General features: G+C 66.0%; 2 protein-coding genes across 2 annotated transcripts in view; one reads left to right on the plus strand and one right to left on the minus strand.

Annotated features, from left to right (window-relative positions):
- TNNI2 (troponin I2, fast skeletal type) overlaps window positions 1-16,797 on the minus strand; it is a 309,296-nt gene that overhangs the window by 45,573 nt on the left and 246,926 nt on the right. The window lies entirely within an intron of this gene.
- Window positions 3,878-13,745, plus strand: CTSD (cathepsin D). The gene is made up of 9 exons (XM_058690056.1): window positions 3,878-4,048; window positions 6,046-6,205; window positions 8,241-8,364; window positions 8,836-8,954; window positions 9,866-10,086; window positions 11,923-12,045; window positions 12,409-12,553; window positions 12,639-12,737; window positions 12,884-13,745. The coding sequence occupies exons 1-9, from the start codon at window positions 3,981-3,983 to the stop codon at window positions 13,049-13,051; spliced, it is 1,227 nt and encodes a 408-aa protein (XP_058546039.1). The 5' UTR covers window positions 3,878-3,980; the 3' UTR covers window positions 13,052-13,745.

The raw sequence follows: 16,797 nt of genomic DNA on the forward strand, positions 1-16,797 counted from the left end.
AAAAGGAGTTCTTCACACATTTTGGACATCAGTCCGTTACCAGGGGCGTATTTTACAAACATGTTCCTCCGTGTGCAGTTTGTCGTCTTATCTCGATAACGTCTCTTGCAGGTTTGGCCTCATTTTTTGTATTTCCTACTTAAACAACACATCTCGGTCGGTGAAACCCGTGATTCCAAGATCACGAAGATGTTCTTCTCCGCCTTCCTCCCCCTCAGGGATTGCCCCTTGACTGTTTATGTCTTTAAATCCCCCTGGAATGGATGGCTGTGCATGCTGTGAGGGGGAGACCCACATCCTCCCATCCACCTGCCCATTTACGGAGACGTCCGTCCCTCTCAGTGTGTGGGACCCTGCTGTCCCCGCCGTCTACTTGGCTTCTCTGTGTCAACACCCCTCTGTCTTCACCACTGGATCTTTACAACTACACCCCAGCCCCTCCCCGAAACTGCTCTCCTCAAGGTCAGATTGCCAAATCCAGTGGTCGGCGTGCAATCCCAACCTGCACCTGGTCCGCGGTGGGGCTGACACGGCCGGCCGCCACCTCCTCTGGCTGGTCTTCGTCCGGCTTCCAGGCTGTCCCTTCTTGGTCTCTCCCGTCTCCGGCCGCTCCTGCCCAGTCTCCTTTGCTGTCGTTCCCTCTCGATCTCCTCGCCTCTCAGAGTCGAGGGGCTCGTAGTCTCTGTCTACATTCAGCCCTGGCTGCCTCCAACCTCCGCCAGCAGCTGCTGCCCCTCAACCGTGCTCCCTGCAGCTCAGCCTCCTTCAGAGACAAACAAGGTCCTCCCGGTGGCCGCACAGCAGAGTGACCCGGCCGGGCAGCCCCTCTCTGGCCCCGGGACCGTCGCTCGCTCTCGGTCCCCACCCGCTGCGCTCAGCCTGCTCCTGCCCAGTGTGTTGACCCATCATCACCTCCTTAGTCTGCTCTCAGGAGCTCCTCCCTTCGCTCCTCCTCATTTCTGCTGAGTCCTCCCTGTGTCCCGAGTCCCCTGTGCTGTCCCCTACATTTCCTCAGCACCCAGAGCAGTGCCTGGCCTGTGGCAGGTGCTGGACAGCTGTGAGGGGGACAGACAGACAGGTGCCTAAGGTCCCGGAGGGGCTGACCCGGGAGGCCTGGGAGAGGAGGTCAAGGGGAGGGGCTTCTGGGAGGCCGGGTGGCTCAGTCGGTTGAGTGTCAGCCATCAGCTCAGGTCATGATCTCACAGTTGGCGGGTTGGAGCCCCACATCGGGCTTTGTGCTGAGAGCTCAGAGCCTGTGCGGGATTCTCTGTCACCCCCTCTCTCTGCCCCTCCCTCACTCACGTGTGTGTGTGTGTGTGTGTGTGTTCTCTCTCTCTTAAATATAAACATTTAAAAAAACTTTTTTTTTGAGTTTAAAAAAAAAGAAGGGAAGTGGCTTCCAACCGCTCTCACCCTCTGACTCACCCAGGCCCACCCAACCCGTCGGGGCTTTGGTTCTCCCTGCTAGAGTCCAGGGTCGTCGGGCTGGACAGTCTCCAGACCGTGGCCCCACCCACTAGGAGCCAGAGACACCAGAACCACGCGCGGGACTCTTCACTGGGTTCAGCTTTCTGGGACACACACACCCGCTGGACTGACTTGGGAGACCTGTTCCCACCAGGTTTGCCTTGGACCCCCCCGTCAGTGGGCACCAAATGCCTCTAGGCCCTGTAGTTCTGTGCTGGGCCCCCTGCCTTTGGTCCAACAGGGGAGTGCCTCTCCCGGCCTTTGGCAGGGGCAGGGAACGGGGCCCTCTTCGGGACCCTTGCACCTGGCTGAGGCTATACAGGGTTTTAGGGAACACAGGGCCCTGGGCCAGGGCAGCTGCGTAAGGTGGGGACACAGCTCCGTCTGGTGCCGGCCGTGGATCCCAGCCCAGCCCAGATCCCAGCCCACGCGGTCCTGTGGCACCGCCCACCGGGGGATGGAGCCCCACACTGCCCTCTGGGGAGCAGCCGCAGGGCCTGGGGGCAGCCTCTTCCGCTCCCTTTCCACCCCGAGCCTCTCCAGGGTGCTGGAGAGGTAGGGAGGCAGGGTATTGCGGAGAGCTTTGTGGGGGAGGGGCACAGAAACCAGCCAGGAGCCAGCCAGCACCACTCAGGGCCAACGCCTGTTGGTGGGCACATGCCAGGCCCTGCTCTGGGTGCTGGGGGATCGTGGGAACAAGCACCACAGACACAACGTCCTCGTGGCCTATGGAACGGATGGACACGCGGTCTCTCCGCCCAGGGCCACCGGCGGCTCCCCACTGTCCTCAGGGGAAAGCCAAGGGTCTCAGGCCGGCACAACTGACTACTGGTCACGCCCTGACGTCTCTGACCAGCCACTCTGCCTCTCCTGTCCACACCGGCTGCTGGCCTCACCGGCCTTGTAAATGCTTCTGTAAATGCTCCTTGTAAATGTGGGTAAAGAAGATGGGACCCTGCGAAGGTGTCTTTTCTCACACATCTGTGTCTGAGCATCATGGGACACACACGGTCTTGTCCGCTAGTGGGCACTGGGACCCAGGGGGACACCAGCTGGGACCACCTTCAAGTGATTGTGGCGGCGTCCAGCCCATCCAGAGCCCAGCTGACCTCCCAAGACAGCGGTCGGCCGGGGGGGGGGGGGGGGGGGGAAGGGGGGGGAGGGTGGAGAGGGAGGTGATAGTGACCAGTGCAAGGGTCCCGCTTGGGCCTGCATGGGGCAAGGCCTGGACCCACGCGCCTTGGTCAGACTCTGAGGGCAGGATGTTTGCCTGCTTCGGTCCTGGCTTGAGTCCCCATATCCGGCACCGCACCAGACGATGAGCCCAGGTCAACTGTGTATAATTGCTGAGTATGGAGGCAGGGCAGTGGGCACTCATCTGTGGCCATCAGGCCAAGCCGGGTGGGAGGGTGTTGGCTGGGGTCAGGGTCCTGATTTATTCAGGGGTCACAGAACCTGTTTGCCCCCTGTAAGCGGGGCACTCAAGAAAGAGTGTCCTAGGGGAGTCCCTTTGTGAAAGTTCCTCATTGTTCCCATCCTGCTCAAATATCACCATCCCAGAGAGGCCTGCTCTCAACAATGGTCACTTTCTAGCGCATTCCTCTGATTTATTTCCTTCTTGACACGGACCCTCTCTGAAATGACCCATCCAAGCTCCTTTTCTCCTTCATGCCTGGTCCTCCTTCTGGCTGGGAGTGAGGGCGGAGAAGCGGGATGTGGCCCTGCCCTCCGACAGCAAGCTGGGCATGACTGGGTGATTTGGCGGGGCCCTGGAGGTCAGCGGGTCACTGTGGCCCCAGCGAGGGACTCACTCTCTCAGCCCTCCGAGGCTGGCGAAAACCACCTGAGCTGCTCAAGGTGGGAGACCTGTTCCTCATCTGATCCCACTGGGCGGTGTCCTTTGAGATGGGGCCTGGAAAGGGCCAGTGGGCCCCCCCAGAGGAAGCAGGATGCAGGGTGGCCCCGGTAGGACAGGTGGACACTTGCGAGGCGATGAGGTCCGGACGACCCCAGGGTTGAGAGAAGAGTGAGAGCGGTAGAAGCTTGGGCGAACGGTGGGAGGGAGGGGAGGAGGGCGGTGCAGCAGGTGCAGTGCGGGGGCAGGAAGGTGGAGCGGGGGCCTCGGAAAGGCTGCGAGGCCCCACGCGGCGCACAGCCCGCGTGTCTATGGCGGCGACGGAGCCCCAGGCTCCGGAGGCTCCCCGGCCGCCGGCGCCCAGAACCCCAGCGCCCGGTCCCCGCGGCTGGGGCTCGCAGCCACCTTCCCGCCCCGCGCGCGCGCGTCCCCCTGCGCCGGCAGGCCTGCGTGCGCGTCCCCGAGCGCCGTGCGCGGGCCCGGCGGGAACGCGGCCGGGGCCGCCCCGCCCAGACCCCGCCCCGCGCACGCCGGCCGAGGCCCGCGTGACCGGTCCGGGTGCAAACAGTCCGGTCAGCTGACTTTGCCAAGTGCGCCGTCATCCAGGCTATAAGCGCTCGACCTCTGGGCGCTCCGGTCCGACCCGGCCGCCGCCACCATGCAGCCCCCCAGCGTGCTGCTGCTCGTTCTCGGCCTGCTGGCCGCGTCCACCGCCGCGCTCATCAGGTGAGGCCCTGCGACCCCGTGCACCCCGCGACCCCTCCGTGTACCCGCCCCTCCCGTGTACCCCTCCCTCGTGCACCCTCCCGTGCACCCCGCGCCCCCGGTGCCCTCCGTACGCCCTGCGCTCTGGAATGCGGGCTGCACCGGCCGCGCGGCCTCCTGCAGGGCCTCACCCGGGGTCCCCCGCCAGCCCGGGGACCCCTCTTCTCTACCACCATGGAGTCTGCCTTGGGGGGGGGGGCAGGAGGCGGCGGGAGGGAGGATGGCGGAGACCCAGGCCGACGAGCCTCCCCAGGACAGGTGGGGCTGCGGCACCTGTACTCAAGGCCCACCTGTGTGGAAGTCTGGACACCCAGGTGTATCTGGGCAAGTCATTTTCCCGCTTCTCCCCCTGCCCTTTGCCAGCTGTGGATTGGGCATGGTCGCCTTTGGTTTGGGTCTTGGGCTCTTACTCGGGAGACCTTCTGGGCGCTGGGGGCCCCCGGGGGTCTCAGATACAGTAGGGAGTTAGCCTAAGGAGAGGGTCCGGGTGAGGGGCGCAGCTGGCACGGGCCTGCGGGGTTCTCCACCTGTGCCCTCTGCTCTAGTGAGGACCACACCTTCTTCAGGTCTCTAGGGCCTGCCCCCCCTGTACCAGGAGAGGCCACCAACCCTAGGCCTTGTGGGCCAGCCAGGCCGAGGAGGGTGCTTCCATCCCCCACTCCCACTCTCGCGAGGCAGCCTGAGTTCCCCCCCCCCCCCCCGCTTGGGGAGGGGTGTGGTGGGCCAGCCCCTCTGCTCCTGCACCCACCCTTGCCCCCCTTCCTCCTGCCCCAGGGCCTGGGAAGGCGTCCTTCCAACTCCAAGGCGGGCCTTTTGCCCAGGGGCAGGTGGGTGAGGTCATAGGGCTGTGGGAGCTGGGGGGGGGGTGGGGGGCGGGGGCAGTGGGACTCAGCCTTGCCAAGGGGCTGCACCATGGGCTGTGGCCTGGGGGCATGTGGCCCCGAATGGACCCTCCCCTGACACCACCCACAGGCCTCCTCTCCAGGGATGCGTGGCTGTTGGGGACTGAACCTGGGTTGCTTGGAGCTGGGCAGCTGAACCAGAGCCCCTCACACCTCCTCCCCGTCCTCTGGGACTGCCTGGCACCTGTTTCCTGGGTTACTGGAGGGCGTGCCCCTCTCCCCCCCAAGCAAGAACCTTGGGCTTTTACGGCCTATCTGGTCTTAGGCAAGAGCCCCATCTTCTGAAGCAGCCCTTGGCTTGCTGGGAAGGGCCAGCCGTGACCTTGAACTCCCAAATCCCCTGGGCTGGGAGGACCTGTCATCCAGGTGTGTGAGTTTTCTCAGGTCTGCTCTCCTGCCCCACCCCTGCACCATGGAAGCAGGGGTGCAAGCTTAAGGCCTGGAGGAGCCAAGGGTCCGGGTGGGGGAGGGACCTCAGGCACAGGAACCGGGACACCTGACCTCAACCCCGTGCTCTTTCTGCCCAGGCAGACTGCCAAGGCTGGGAGCCAGGGGCTGCCCGTGGGGGTACCCTGGGGCATCTCCGAGGAAGGCAGACCCGGGAGCACGGACCCCTAGCCTTCCAGTGCAGTCCTTGCCCTCCTGGGGTCTGTACCGTGGTGGGGACAGAGCACAGACCAGCAGTAAATAAATTCACTACAGCATTGGAGAGGGCCCCGGAGGGAAACGGGGTCACATGAGGGATGGCCAAGGAGGGCTTCTCCGAGGTGGCAGTCTTGAGTCCCATCTGGTGGCCAGGAGACGGCCAACCAGAGGCCACACAGGGGAAGTGGGGACCTCTCTGCATGGCATCTGTGGAGAACAGATTGAGAGGGCCAGGCGGATGGGTCACCTGTGACGCCGATGTCCTCACAGACCCCCATGGGCCACTGTCCCAGAAGAGACCAGAGCAGACACAAAGCGGGGGACGGGGATGGGGCGGGCGCTTTCGGAGCCCCTGGCGGCTGAGGGTGCAGAGGGGGAGGCGAGCCCTGACGGGCCCCCTCCTCTTGACAGAATCCCGCTGCATAAGTTCACATCTGTGCGTCGAACCATGTCGGAGTTGGGGGGCCCCGTGGAAGATCTGATTGCCAAGGGCCCCATTTCGAAATACGCCCAAGGAGTGCCCACTGTGACTGGGGGGCCCATTCCCGAGATATTGAAGAACTACCTGGACGTGAGTATGGGGGTCTCCACTTGGGGCGGGGGCCCGGTTGGTGGCAAACACTGATTTGACGGGAACTGATAAGCCAGCACGAGATACTCTTTAGCAAGCAACGCTTTTGCTGAACCCCCCTGCTCGGTGCAGGGGCGGGGGGGGGGGCTTCTGCTCAGCCACATCCTCCCCTGCGGTGCCCCTCCTGTCACCCCTGCCAGGTGGAGGACTCGCACGGTGTCCTGGGGGGTCTGCACAGCTCCCCTGCAGGGCCTGCTTGTGTAGGGTGAGGGTGGGTTGGGGTGCCCTTGGCCCGTCCCTGACCTCTCCCTCTGCGTCCCGCTGACCATCACCGACCTCAGAAGCCACCTTGTTCTTTTCTTATTTTTAATTTTTTTTTAACGTTTACTTATTTTTGAGAGAGAGACAGAGTGCGAGCAGGGGAGGGGCAGAGAGAGGGAGGCACGGAATCCGAAGCAGGCTCCAGGCTCCGAGCTGTCGGCACAGAGCCGGATGCGGGGCTCGAACCCATGAACTGCGAGATCATGACCCGAGCCGAAGTCGGACGCTCGACTGACTGAGCCACCCAGGCCCCCCAGAAGCCACCTTGTTCTTGAGGCCGGTCTGTGGGATTGTGGGACAGGGCCACCCTCTGCAAATCACCGGGCTGGGCCCAGGGCCATCCGCTGGGCACGGAGGAGCCTGCGTCAGGCCCCGAGAGGCTGTGGGGTCCTCGTGGGTCATGTGGGCCAGCCCGCCCAGGCATAACTAACTGCCCTGGAGCTTCTGTGGGGGTGCCTGTCCCGCCGGGAGGCCTGGCGCCACCCGCGACCCAGTTCCGCCTCCTTACCTCTTTCCTCTGGCCAGCAGCCAGCCCTGCACCTGCCCCGTGCTCCTTGAGGGATGTTTTATAAGCTACATAGCATGCCAGAGCTGGCCCGGCCTGGTCCCGCCTCTGGGGTCAGGTTCTGGGGCTGCCCGGGTGGGCATCCTTCTGTCTCTCCTGCCCCTGAGTCTTGGGGACCTCGCTCCTTGCTGCCATCCAACCTCTGGCCCACCTGTGGCTGGGACAGGTGGCTGCAGCCTTTGTCCTCTCTTGCCAGAGCCCCAGCAGTGCCAGGAAGCTGTGGCCTCACAGGCATGTGACTGGACTCGGCGGGGGGGGGGGGGGGGAGGGGGTGCTGACTGACCGGTTCCTGGTCCCCCAATTCAGGCACACACACACACACACACACACACACACACACACACACACATTTGCTGAGTCATCCCCCAGCCCCCCATATCTGGACACTTCTGCTTGGTCATGAGGCAGCAGCTGTGGGTTTTCCCTGGAGCCAAGTGGCAGCAGAGAGGCTCCCACAGGGACCAGAGCCGGAATCCCATGGTGACCTGTGGTCTAGGCCGCCTCTCAGGGGATGGGGGCGCCCAGGCCGGCAGGACCCGGGGGGCCTCAAGCTCGTATCTCACATCCAAGCCCCCGTGTCCTCTGACCTATGAGAGCATCGACGACGAGGTTTGAGGCTCAGGGGGCGTGTGCCCCCTTCATGGTCACCTGAGCCTTGAGCCAAGTACCCTGGGTTTCTCAGGCTGCCCTCCTCCACTGTGTACAGATGGGGAAACTGAGGCTCAGAGCAGGGAAGGCAGGGAGTCTAGGCAGTGAGGGACTCTGAGCCAACACTGTCTGTCTCCAGGGTGCACCTCCTCCCTTTGGCCGTTCGCATGCCTCCACCTAGAAGTCCTCCAGGCTTGGCCCTGTGGGGCAAGGGCAGGGTGGGAACTGAGGTCCCAGAGGCGAGTTGTGACTTGGCTCCCATCCTGGGGAAGAAGTCTCCCCTTCTGGGCCTGGATCTGTGAGGCAGAGGGGTCTTCCAGGGTACGGGGACCAGCGGCTGGGGGGGAGGGGGCGCGAGGGGGTAGGCTCCCGTGTCTCCTCAGACTTGGGCCTTCCAGAGTCTGACTCCCAAGGCAACCAGTGGTCCCTCTGTGGCCCAGCGGGAACACGGGATGCCCCCCACCACGCCGCGGCCCTGAGGCACGCCCCTCCCCTGCCCAGGCCCAGTACTACGGGGAGATCGGCATTGGGACGCCCCCACAGTGCTTCACGGTCGTCTTCGACACCGGTTCCGCCAACCTGTGGGTCCCCTCGATCCACTGCAAGCTGCTGGACATCGCCTGCTGTGAGTCACAGCTCCGCCTCGTGCGGCCGAAGGGAGCAGGCAGGGAGGGGAGGGCCCCAGGGTGTGGGTACGTGGCCTGGCCGCCACCTCACACGCATGCAACCCCCCCCCCGCCGGCCGCACACTCTCCCCCGGGCTCCAGGCCCTGCCGCCCTACCTCAGGTGCAGCCCCGTGCGTGGGGGCCAGCAGGCCAGGCCTTGGGCCTTCGGTGGCCCTGCCTCAGCCCCTCTTGGGCGACGTGCGGCTTCCAGCTCTCAGCCCCACCAGACGCGCTTGGCCCCTCTGCCCTCCCCGGGCACCCCGCTTTCCAGGTGTCTGGGCGGGGCCCCGGGGTGGCCAAGGATGGAGGAGGCCAGGCCAGAGCACCGCTGGCCGAGGCCCAGGCTGGCGGGGGCGGGGGTGGGGGGGGCTTTGTGGCAGGCGCCCAGGGCCTGGTGGGGGCAGCGGGCTGACGGTGGCTCTGCCCGCAGGGCTCCACAACAAGTATAACAGCGGCAAGTCCAGCACGTACGTCAAGAATGGCACGTCCTTCGACATCCACTATGGCTCCGGCAGCCTCTCCGGGTACCTGAGCCAGGACACCGTGTCGGTGAGTCTGTGGCGAGGCCGCTCCTGGGCCCTGGGATGCTCCCCGTGACCCCGGCCCCACCGCAGGGCCGGGCCGCTGAGCGTTGAAGCGGGGAGAGCGGGCCAGCCAGGGTCTCGACGCCCGTGGAGCCGCCGGGGCGCGGGTGTGGAACCGGGACCCGGCAGGCGAGCGAGTGATTGGCGGTGCGGCCTCCTCCCAGCCTCGCGGCCGGCGGCCAGGCAGGGGAGCCGGTCGGGGGGGTGCTGAGGTGTGCCAGAGCCCCTGTGGAGGACGCCAGGAGGGCCGTCTGGGCACCCGAAGCCCCAGCCGGACCAGGAGGCTGCAGGGCACGCCAGGGCCTGCTTGTCTGGACTGTCTGTTAGGGTCCCCTCCTCCTGGACTCTGTGGGTCCACAACAGGATGTCGCCCGCCACGCTCCCCTGTTCCCGGTGTCGCAGGGTGTCAACCCCAAACAGACATTTCTTCCCACATCCTGCTCTGCCTCTCTGTCAGCTGCCTGGCCCGCGGTGGGGGAGGGGCGGTGTGGCCTCAAGTCTGCTGAGTTGGGTCATGGGGTTGGGTCATGGGGTTCCAGCAGGCCAAGGGCAGGAGCAGGCCTGGGCCGGCGGGGGGAGGGGGCCAGGAGGCCAGAGCCGAGCACGGAGCCCAGCCCTCTGAGCCGACTCCCAACTCAGTCGGTGCCCCGACCAGCACAGACCCCACGTCCCTGTCCCACCAGTGCCGCCAGCCTTTCTCCCGGGCCCTCTGCCCGTCTCAGGTCCTGGGTGTGCAGTGGCGGGCGGGGGCCGAGCACCGCCGCTCCGTGGGGACGGAGCGGGTGTTGGAGCTGTGGCCGTGAGCAGACGCGCGGGACCTGGGGGCGGGCCCCGCAGGCCCCTGCGGCCCGCTGACCACCCCCCTCCGGCCTGCAGGTACCCTGCCAGACTCCGACCGTGGCTGGCGTCAAGGTGGAGAGGCAGATCTTCGGTGAGGCCATCAAGCAGCCGGGCATCACCTTCATCGCAGCCAAGTTCGACGGCATTCTTGGCATGGCCTACCCCCGTATCTCCGTTGACGACGTGCTCCCCGTCTTCGATAACCTGATGAAGCAGAAGTTGGTGGAGAAGAACATCTTCTCCTTCTACCTGAACAGGTGGGGTGGGAGGGCCGGGCCCCTCTCTTCCCCAGTCCTCACCCCGCTTCCCAGCTCAGTGTGGCTGACTGCAGGGGGCTCGGGCCACCACCTCCCTGGCCACCCTCCAGGCGCCGGGCTGCAGCTTCTGACCTCTGACCGGAGGCGGGAGTGGCCACCCTCTTGCAGACCCCCGGGTAGCCGCACAGCCCGGGCTTCCCACCGGGAGCGGCTTGGGCTACGGGTCCAGCATCTTGCTCAGCGGGCCGCCTGGGGAGAACCGGACCCTGGTCGGGAGTCACCACAACTCCTCCTGGGTCCGTCAGCCCGGCTTTCCCTGGGCCTGATGAGAGGAAGACGTGGCCCCTGGGTCACTGATGGCCTAGAGGGGACAAAGCCCTGGGCCCCAACCTGAAGCAGGGCCTCTGGAGATGAGGATTCTGGGGGCTTTCCACGGGAGGTGACCCCAGTTGGGCCTTGAGTGCCAGATGCTGCTAGAGGCGGCCATGGGCCAAGGTTGGTGTGGAGCGCGGCCTCCATCACGCCATCTGGAAGCAGCCCCCAGTGTGTCTGTGCCGGCCGCAGAGAAGGCCCCCATCCCGGTGGCCCTTGCCCCACACGGAGGGTGGGGTCACCTACATGCAGGGGCCTCGTCTCTCCCCTCAGGGCGGTGCCAGAGGCCCTGATGGGGGTGTGCCAGGCCTGGACGTGTGGGCAGCATGTGAGCGGGCAACCCTGCCGACCACCGGTGGTCACCGTGCCGCCACCACCCCCCCCCCAGAGCCCTCACCCTCCAGAGCCTGCCCACTTGCCCTTCTGGCTGAATGCCAGCTCGAACCCTGCCCTCAGCCTGGCCCCTGCCTGGGTGCTGCGCTCTGTCCCTTGATCAGAGCTTGGTCGGTGTAAATACCCAGCAGCCGGGCCGGGCAGAGCCACCCCTGGAGGCTGGTCTTTTCCTGTGAAGCCTCGGGCCCAGGGTGGGTGGACAGGGGGAGGGGACCCAGGAGGTTGGCCAGTCCCAGGCCCAGGGACGGACAGTGCGGTGCTGTGGCTCCCCTGGGTGGGCGGACAGGGGCAGGGAGGTAGGGCAGGGCTGCGGGTGGGGAGCAGGCAGGAGGCCGTGGTCTGGGATTTCGGAGGTGATAGGAGGTGAAGGCCAAGGGGGAGGGCTGGAGGCCACAGGTAGTAGAGGGAGGGCCGCATTTGGCCTGGTGCTTTCTGGGTGTGGGGACCGGCCAGGAAGAAGACCGTGAGCTCAAACACGAAGTCTGGAGAAGGGTCTGGAGGTGGGAGGGTGCTCAGCGCAGGCTGAGCAGAGATGTGGGGGTAGGGGGCAGTTGGGTGAGGATGTGGACGGAGAGCGTCCCTGGGAACAGCAGGTGCACGGGCCCCAGGGCAGGAGTGAGCTGACTTCGGCGCCACCTCCTGCAAGCCCTCCCTGGTTTGTGTTGTTTTCACGCAGAGGAGGGTCCCCTCCTTGGGCTCCTAGCTTTCACTTCCCTGTCTGCCCGCTGCCTTGACCCTGGCCCATTTCCGCTGGCAGACCAGGAGCGCCTGAGGTCTGGGCGGCATCTCGTGGCCTGCAGGCTACACGGGGTGTGGGATTGGAGCCCCTCCCCTTGGGGAGAAGGAAGTCCCCTCCCTTCCGGATCCCTCCATCCTTGTGGGTCTTCGGAGAGCACCCCCCCCCCTCCACCCTTCACCCTTTGCTTCTGACTTGGCTCCAGCTGGTGCCGGTGGCACCCGACGCTCAGGCCGGAGGCTTGGTGTGGGGGCTGGCAGGGGTCCCCCGTGCTCCAGGGGTCCCCCGTGCTCGAGGGGCAAGGGCGGCCGACTTCTTCTTTTCTCTCTTCCCAGGGACCCTAACGCGCAGCCCGGGGGTGAGCTGATGCTGGGTGGCACGGACTCCAAGTACTACCAGGGCTCCCTGTCCTACCTGAACGTCACCCGCAAGGCATACTGGCAGGTTCACATGGACCAGTGAGTGTGGGGCCCCTCCCAGCCCCCCCGCAGCAGGCCTCTGAGCAGCTCCAGCTCTCGGGGCTGGGAGGCTGCGGTGGGGGTGCTGGGCCCTGGACCCCCCTGGCCCTGGGTGCCTGTCCCACCTCCTGGCACCCAGCTGAGCCCCTGGCCCCTGGGCTCGGGCCCTGCCCTGCTCGTGATGTCAAAGGCGGTTGGCTGTTAACGTGCTCTTGGCCTTTTGGGCCCCAGCCCGCCTCCACCCGCAGCCGAAGAGAGGGTCCTGAAAAGGCGGGGGTCCCAGGCGGCCCTGGTGGTAGGACTGACCACCCCCCCGGCCCCACCCTGAGCCCAGCCAGGGGCCTCATACCTCCTCCCCCTCAGGGTGGACGTGGGCACCAGCCTGACTCTGTGCAAGGGGGGCTGTGAGGCCATCCTGGACACGGGCACCTCCCTCATGGTGGGCCCCGTGGACGAGGTGCGCGAGCTGCAGAAGGCCATTGGGGCTGTGCCGCTGATCCAGGGCGAGGTGAGTGGGCCCGGCTGTGTGGGCAGGATGCCGCCCACCCCCCCACCCCCCGCCGGCCACACCTAAACTCTCTTCCCTCCCTCAGTACATGATCCCCTGCGAGAAGGTGTCCACCCTGCCCGAGGTCACTCTGAAGCTGGGGGGCAAAGGGTACAAGCTGTCCTCGAAGGACTACACGCTCAAGGTCAGTAGGGGCAGGTGGGCGGGGCGCTGACCACCAGGGCACAGGGCACAAGCTGTCCTCGAAGGCCTACACGCTCGAGGTCAGCGGGGGCTGGGGGGCAGGGCAGGGGCAGGTGGGCGGGGCGCTGACCACCAGGGCCGTCCCAGGTGTCGCAGGGCGGGAGGACCATATGCCTGAGCGGCTTCATGGGTATGGACATCCCCCCGCCCGGTGGGCCACTCTGGATCCTGGGTGACGTCTTCATCGGCCGCTACTACACCGTGTTCGACCGGGACGAGAACCGGGTGGGCCTGGCCGAGGCCACCAGGCTGTAGCCCCCGCGCCCGCCGCGGAGGAGGGAGTCCAGGAGGAGGAGGCCGGCCGCCCCCGCCCTCCTGGCCGCCCCACCACACACTTTCACACTCACACCCCGGCTCTGGCCCGCTGATTTCTTCTGCGGTTTTCCCCAGCCCTGGTTGTGGAAGTCCCGCCCACACGCCCGTCTGTGCGTCTGTCTGTCTGTCTGTCTGATAGAGGGCCGGGTGCGGGCAGCAGCCGTGGGCTGATCAGCACGGAGCCACTGCACTAACTCGGAAGACCGGGCCCCGCTTTGCAGCCGGCCCCTTTGTATCCCAGGACCCGTCCCCCGGGTCGTCCCCCGCCTCCCCAGCCCTGGGGGCATGGCTGCCCAGGCAGGGCCTCTGGACTGAGCCCACACCCTGTGCCAGGCTGTTCTCTGGGTTCCTCCTCTGCCCGGCCTGGGGCCGCAGCCCCACCCGTGCTTCTGCGTGGGCCCGTCGAGGAAGGGCCAGCCGAGGCCCGAGGACAAGCAGGAAGGGGTTGGAAGGGTAGGGGCTCAGAGACCAAAGCCAGCCTTGTGACACGTGTGGGTCATCCTGCGGCTTGACCTCGTCCAGGAGGGCGCTCATGGGTTCAGGGTTGGGGAAAAAGGGGAAGGGGGCTGGTGCCACCGTCTCTGGCGGCTGGGAGCCAATGTTGATGTGAAAATACAGTTGTTTGGGCCTCTTTTTTCTGTGTTGGCATGTGTCGTGTTTGGTGGGAGGGAGGTTCTGAATGCGGACGTGGGAAGGAGCTGGTGTGGCCAGTGTGAGGCTGTTTCAGAGGGCTGACTCACAGCTGGGCTGGGGCGGGGTCGGAGCGGGGGCCTTTGGGGGTGCCCTGGCTCCCAGACCCCAGCCCCCCTGTCCTGCACAAGGGACCCTGGAGGCTTTGGTTTGCCGCCCAGCCTCGAGGCTGAGATGCCACTGGCAGGGAGCGGGCTGGTAGTGAGGCCCGGGGCTGTGACCAGCCGGATGTGGCCTTGGCGGGAGACCGCAGGACGGGGCTTTCAGAGTGGTCCAGGTGAGCACCTGCCGCGCTTTCTGCCAGAAGCGGGGCCCTGGACTTCCCTGGTCCCCCTGCACACCCGTTAGAGTCTAGGACAGGCGCCTGCGTGGGGCTGATGGCAAGGGCACCCCGCCTCCCCCTGGGGCTCCCAGCCAGCACCTGAACGCAGCCTCTGTGCGAAGCCAGCACCAGAGCAGGCCAGCCTGGGGTCCTGAGACCTCGGCTCGGGGGTCCCAGTTAGGAATCCCTCAGGTGGCGTGACCTTCCTGGTGGTCCAGCCTGTTGGCGTTCCCTGAGGGGCCCTCGGGAGTATCTACCCAGATGCAGCTGCACGGCCAGGAGGTTTTAAGGGATGAACAGGAGTTTGTGAGCAGCTGGGATCAGTGGCTCTGGACCCTTGCCGGACGCCCACCCCCTGCAGGTGTGAAGAAACGGCAAACGTTTCACGCGGCACCGTACCCCCTCAGCCTTCAGGGACGTGGCTGTTGAGGGGGGTCAGGGGGCCGCACCCCAGAACTGAGCCCTCACTGGCACCTTTAAGAGACATTCAGCTAGAATCGCAGGGAGGCTGGTAACACACACCTGAAACATGAGTGGGGAGCCTGGAGTCGCAGAGCCGCAGGGCCTGGCAAGGCTGCCGGGGAGGCCGCCTCATCCGAGCCCTTGTGCGCCGAGAGGCCTGGCGTCAGGGCGGGCCGGGAGGGAGGCCGCACTCTGCACCACTGCCCGGCTCCTGCCGGCTGCCCTGGGCTCTGTCTCCCACCACCCGCCGTGCCGCTTGCCACACAGCTCTGGCCCTGGGCCGGGACGCCACCCGCATCCCCTCTCTGGGACTTGGGGACCAGCACCGCTGGATGCCCCCGGCCCTTCCCCCGACGCTACGGCGATGAGCGCAGGCTGGGCCTCCAGCCCCTACCGGCCGTTGGGGTGCTGACGCCCCTGCCCAGAGCCAGGACCGTATGGCTGGCTGGCTCGGGCTGCTGGTCGGCGTCCTCCGGATTCCGGAGTCTGACTCCGGGCTCGGGTCCAGCCTCTACGGTCCAACCAACCTTAAGCCTCTGGTGTGTCTTTAGAAGATGGGTGATAACAGGGCACTTCTCGCCAGGGGCCTGGCGGAGACCCACGGGGTGCCCAGCTCAGCGCCTGGCACTCTTCCTGGCGGGCTTGCTGGGCTCTGCATCAGCACCGCAGGCTCCAGTGGGCATTTCCTGCCTCTTGCCCTTGCCTGGAGGACACCCCACCCAAATCGAGCCCCTTCCTTCGCCTACTGGGTAGAGGCCCGTGGGGGCTGGAGCCCCCTTCCCCCAAGCGCCCTGGGTTCTGGGGTCCTCAGAAGGAGGCAGCCTCAAGGCAGTCTGGAGCAGGCCCCCTGGGGGCGAGGAGGACTCCTGTGCAGACCAGCTCTGTTGGCCGCTGCCTGCAGCCTGCCTGCCTAGAGCGGCGTGGGGCGGGGCCTGGGGCAGGTGAGGCAGTGCTGGGCCCCGGGGGACCCGGTAGTGTGGCTGCAGACCGAGGGCGGGCCACACCTTAGGTCAGGCGCCTCCTGAGGCCTGGGGGTCCAGGTGCCCCCAAGCGAGGGCCCTTGGCAAGGGGGCAGTGGGTGTCGCGTGAAGGAGAACTGAATCCTGGTCCCCCCACAGTCACCGTCACCTTCATGCCTGGGGGCTCTTGGTCTGGGTCCAGCTGTGCCCAGGGCGTGGGCCAGGATGGAGGGTGGCCCTGGTGCTTGGGACCCCTCCCACTCACAGAGGGTTTTGTCAGCCTCCTGGAGGTTGTGGGGGTTCCTGAGGCCATGGATGAGGCTGGGCCCGGGAGGCCAGGGGGCGGGGCTGGAAAAGGGAGGGCTGCGGAGGGGGTGGGGCCTGTCCAGGGTTCAGAGAGGGCCTAGGGCTCATAGCACACAGAGGTTCGGGGAGAGCAGGGGGTTGGCAGAGGACTGGGCCAGAGGCGGGCAAGGTCTCCAGGAGAGAAGGGGCCCCTGGAAAGGCCCAGGCTCAGAGGAGAGAGGGTCGTGGAGACGGCGGATTGACCAGATTGAGCTGGTCGGAGGAAAAGGGGGCTTTAGGACTGGAGAGGCTCTGGGTGCAGTCAGGGCCTCAGAGGAGGACAGGGACTTGGAGGGAGCTGGGGAAGGAAACCTGGGGCCCCGGTGCATAGACACAACTTCTGGGGGGCTTTGGAGGCTTTGGATTCTGTGGAGGCTGGTGGGTTGGTAAAGAGAACCCAACTCGGAGGGCACTTGCATGGTGAGGTGAGGGGCTCCGGGAGAGGCAAAGAGGGCCGCGGCTTCTCCCTTGCAGACGGACCCGCTGGGACTTCTGCAGGAAGGGGAGGTCAGCTGGGGACAAGTGTGAGAAGGAATGAGAGAGTGTGGCATGAATGGAGGCTCCCAGAAGGGGCTGGGCTGGGTGGGCCGGTGTTGATTAGGGGAAGGGGCATCTGCAGGGGAAGGGGCCCAGGTGGGTCAGGCAGGGCTGGCAGAGAGGCATGGGCAGCTGAGTGGACTTGTCTCCAAGGAGATAAGTATCATTAAGGGCTTGGACAAGGACATCTGGCCCCATGGGCAGAGGGGACACACAGGTGAGAGGTCACGGCCTTGGAGACTGGACTGTATGAGGAATGCAGGTTCAGGAGGTGGGGCTCGGGGCTCTGGGCTGGGCTGTGTGGGTCAGACCTGGGGAAAGGGGGTCTGGAGCTTCCACGAGGGTGGGCCCAGAAAGGACAGGGCCACAAT

The sequence above is a fragment of the Neofelis nebulosa genome, chromosome 10 (genome assembly GCF_028018385.1).
Source record: "Neofelis nebulosa isolate mNeoNeb1 chromosome 10, mNeoNeb1.pri, whole genome shotgun sequence".
Lineage (NCBI taxonomy): Eukaryota > Metazoa > Chordata > Mammalia > Carnivora > Felidae > Neofelis > Neofelis nebulosa.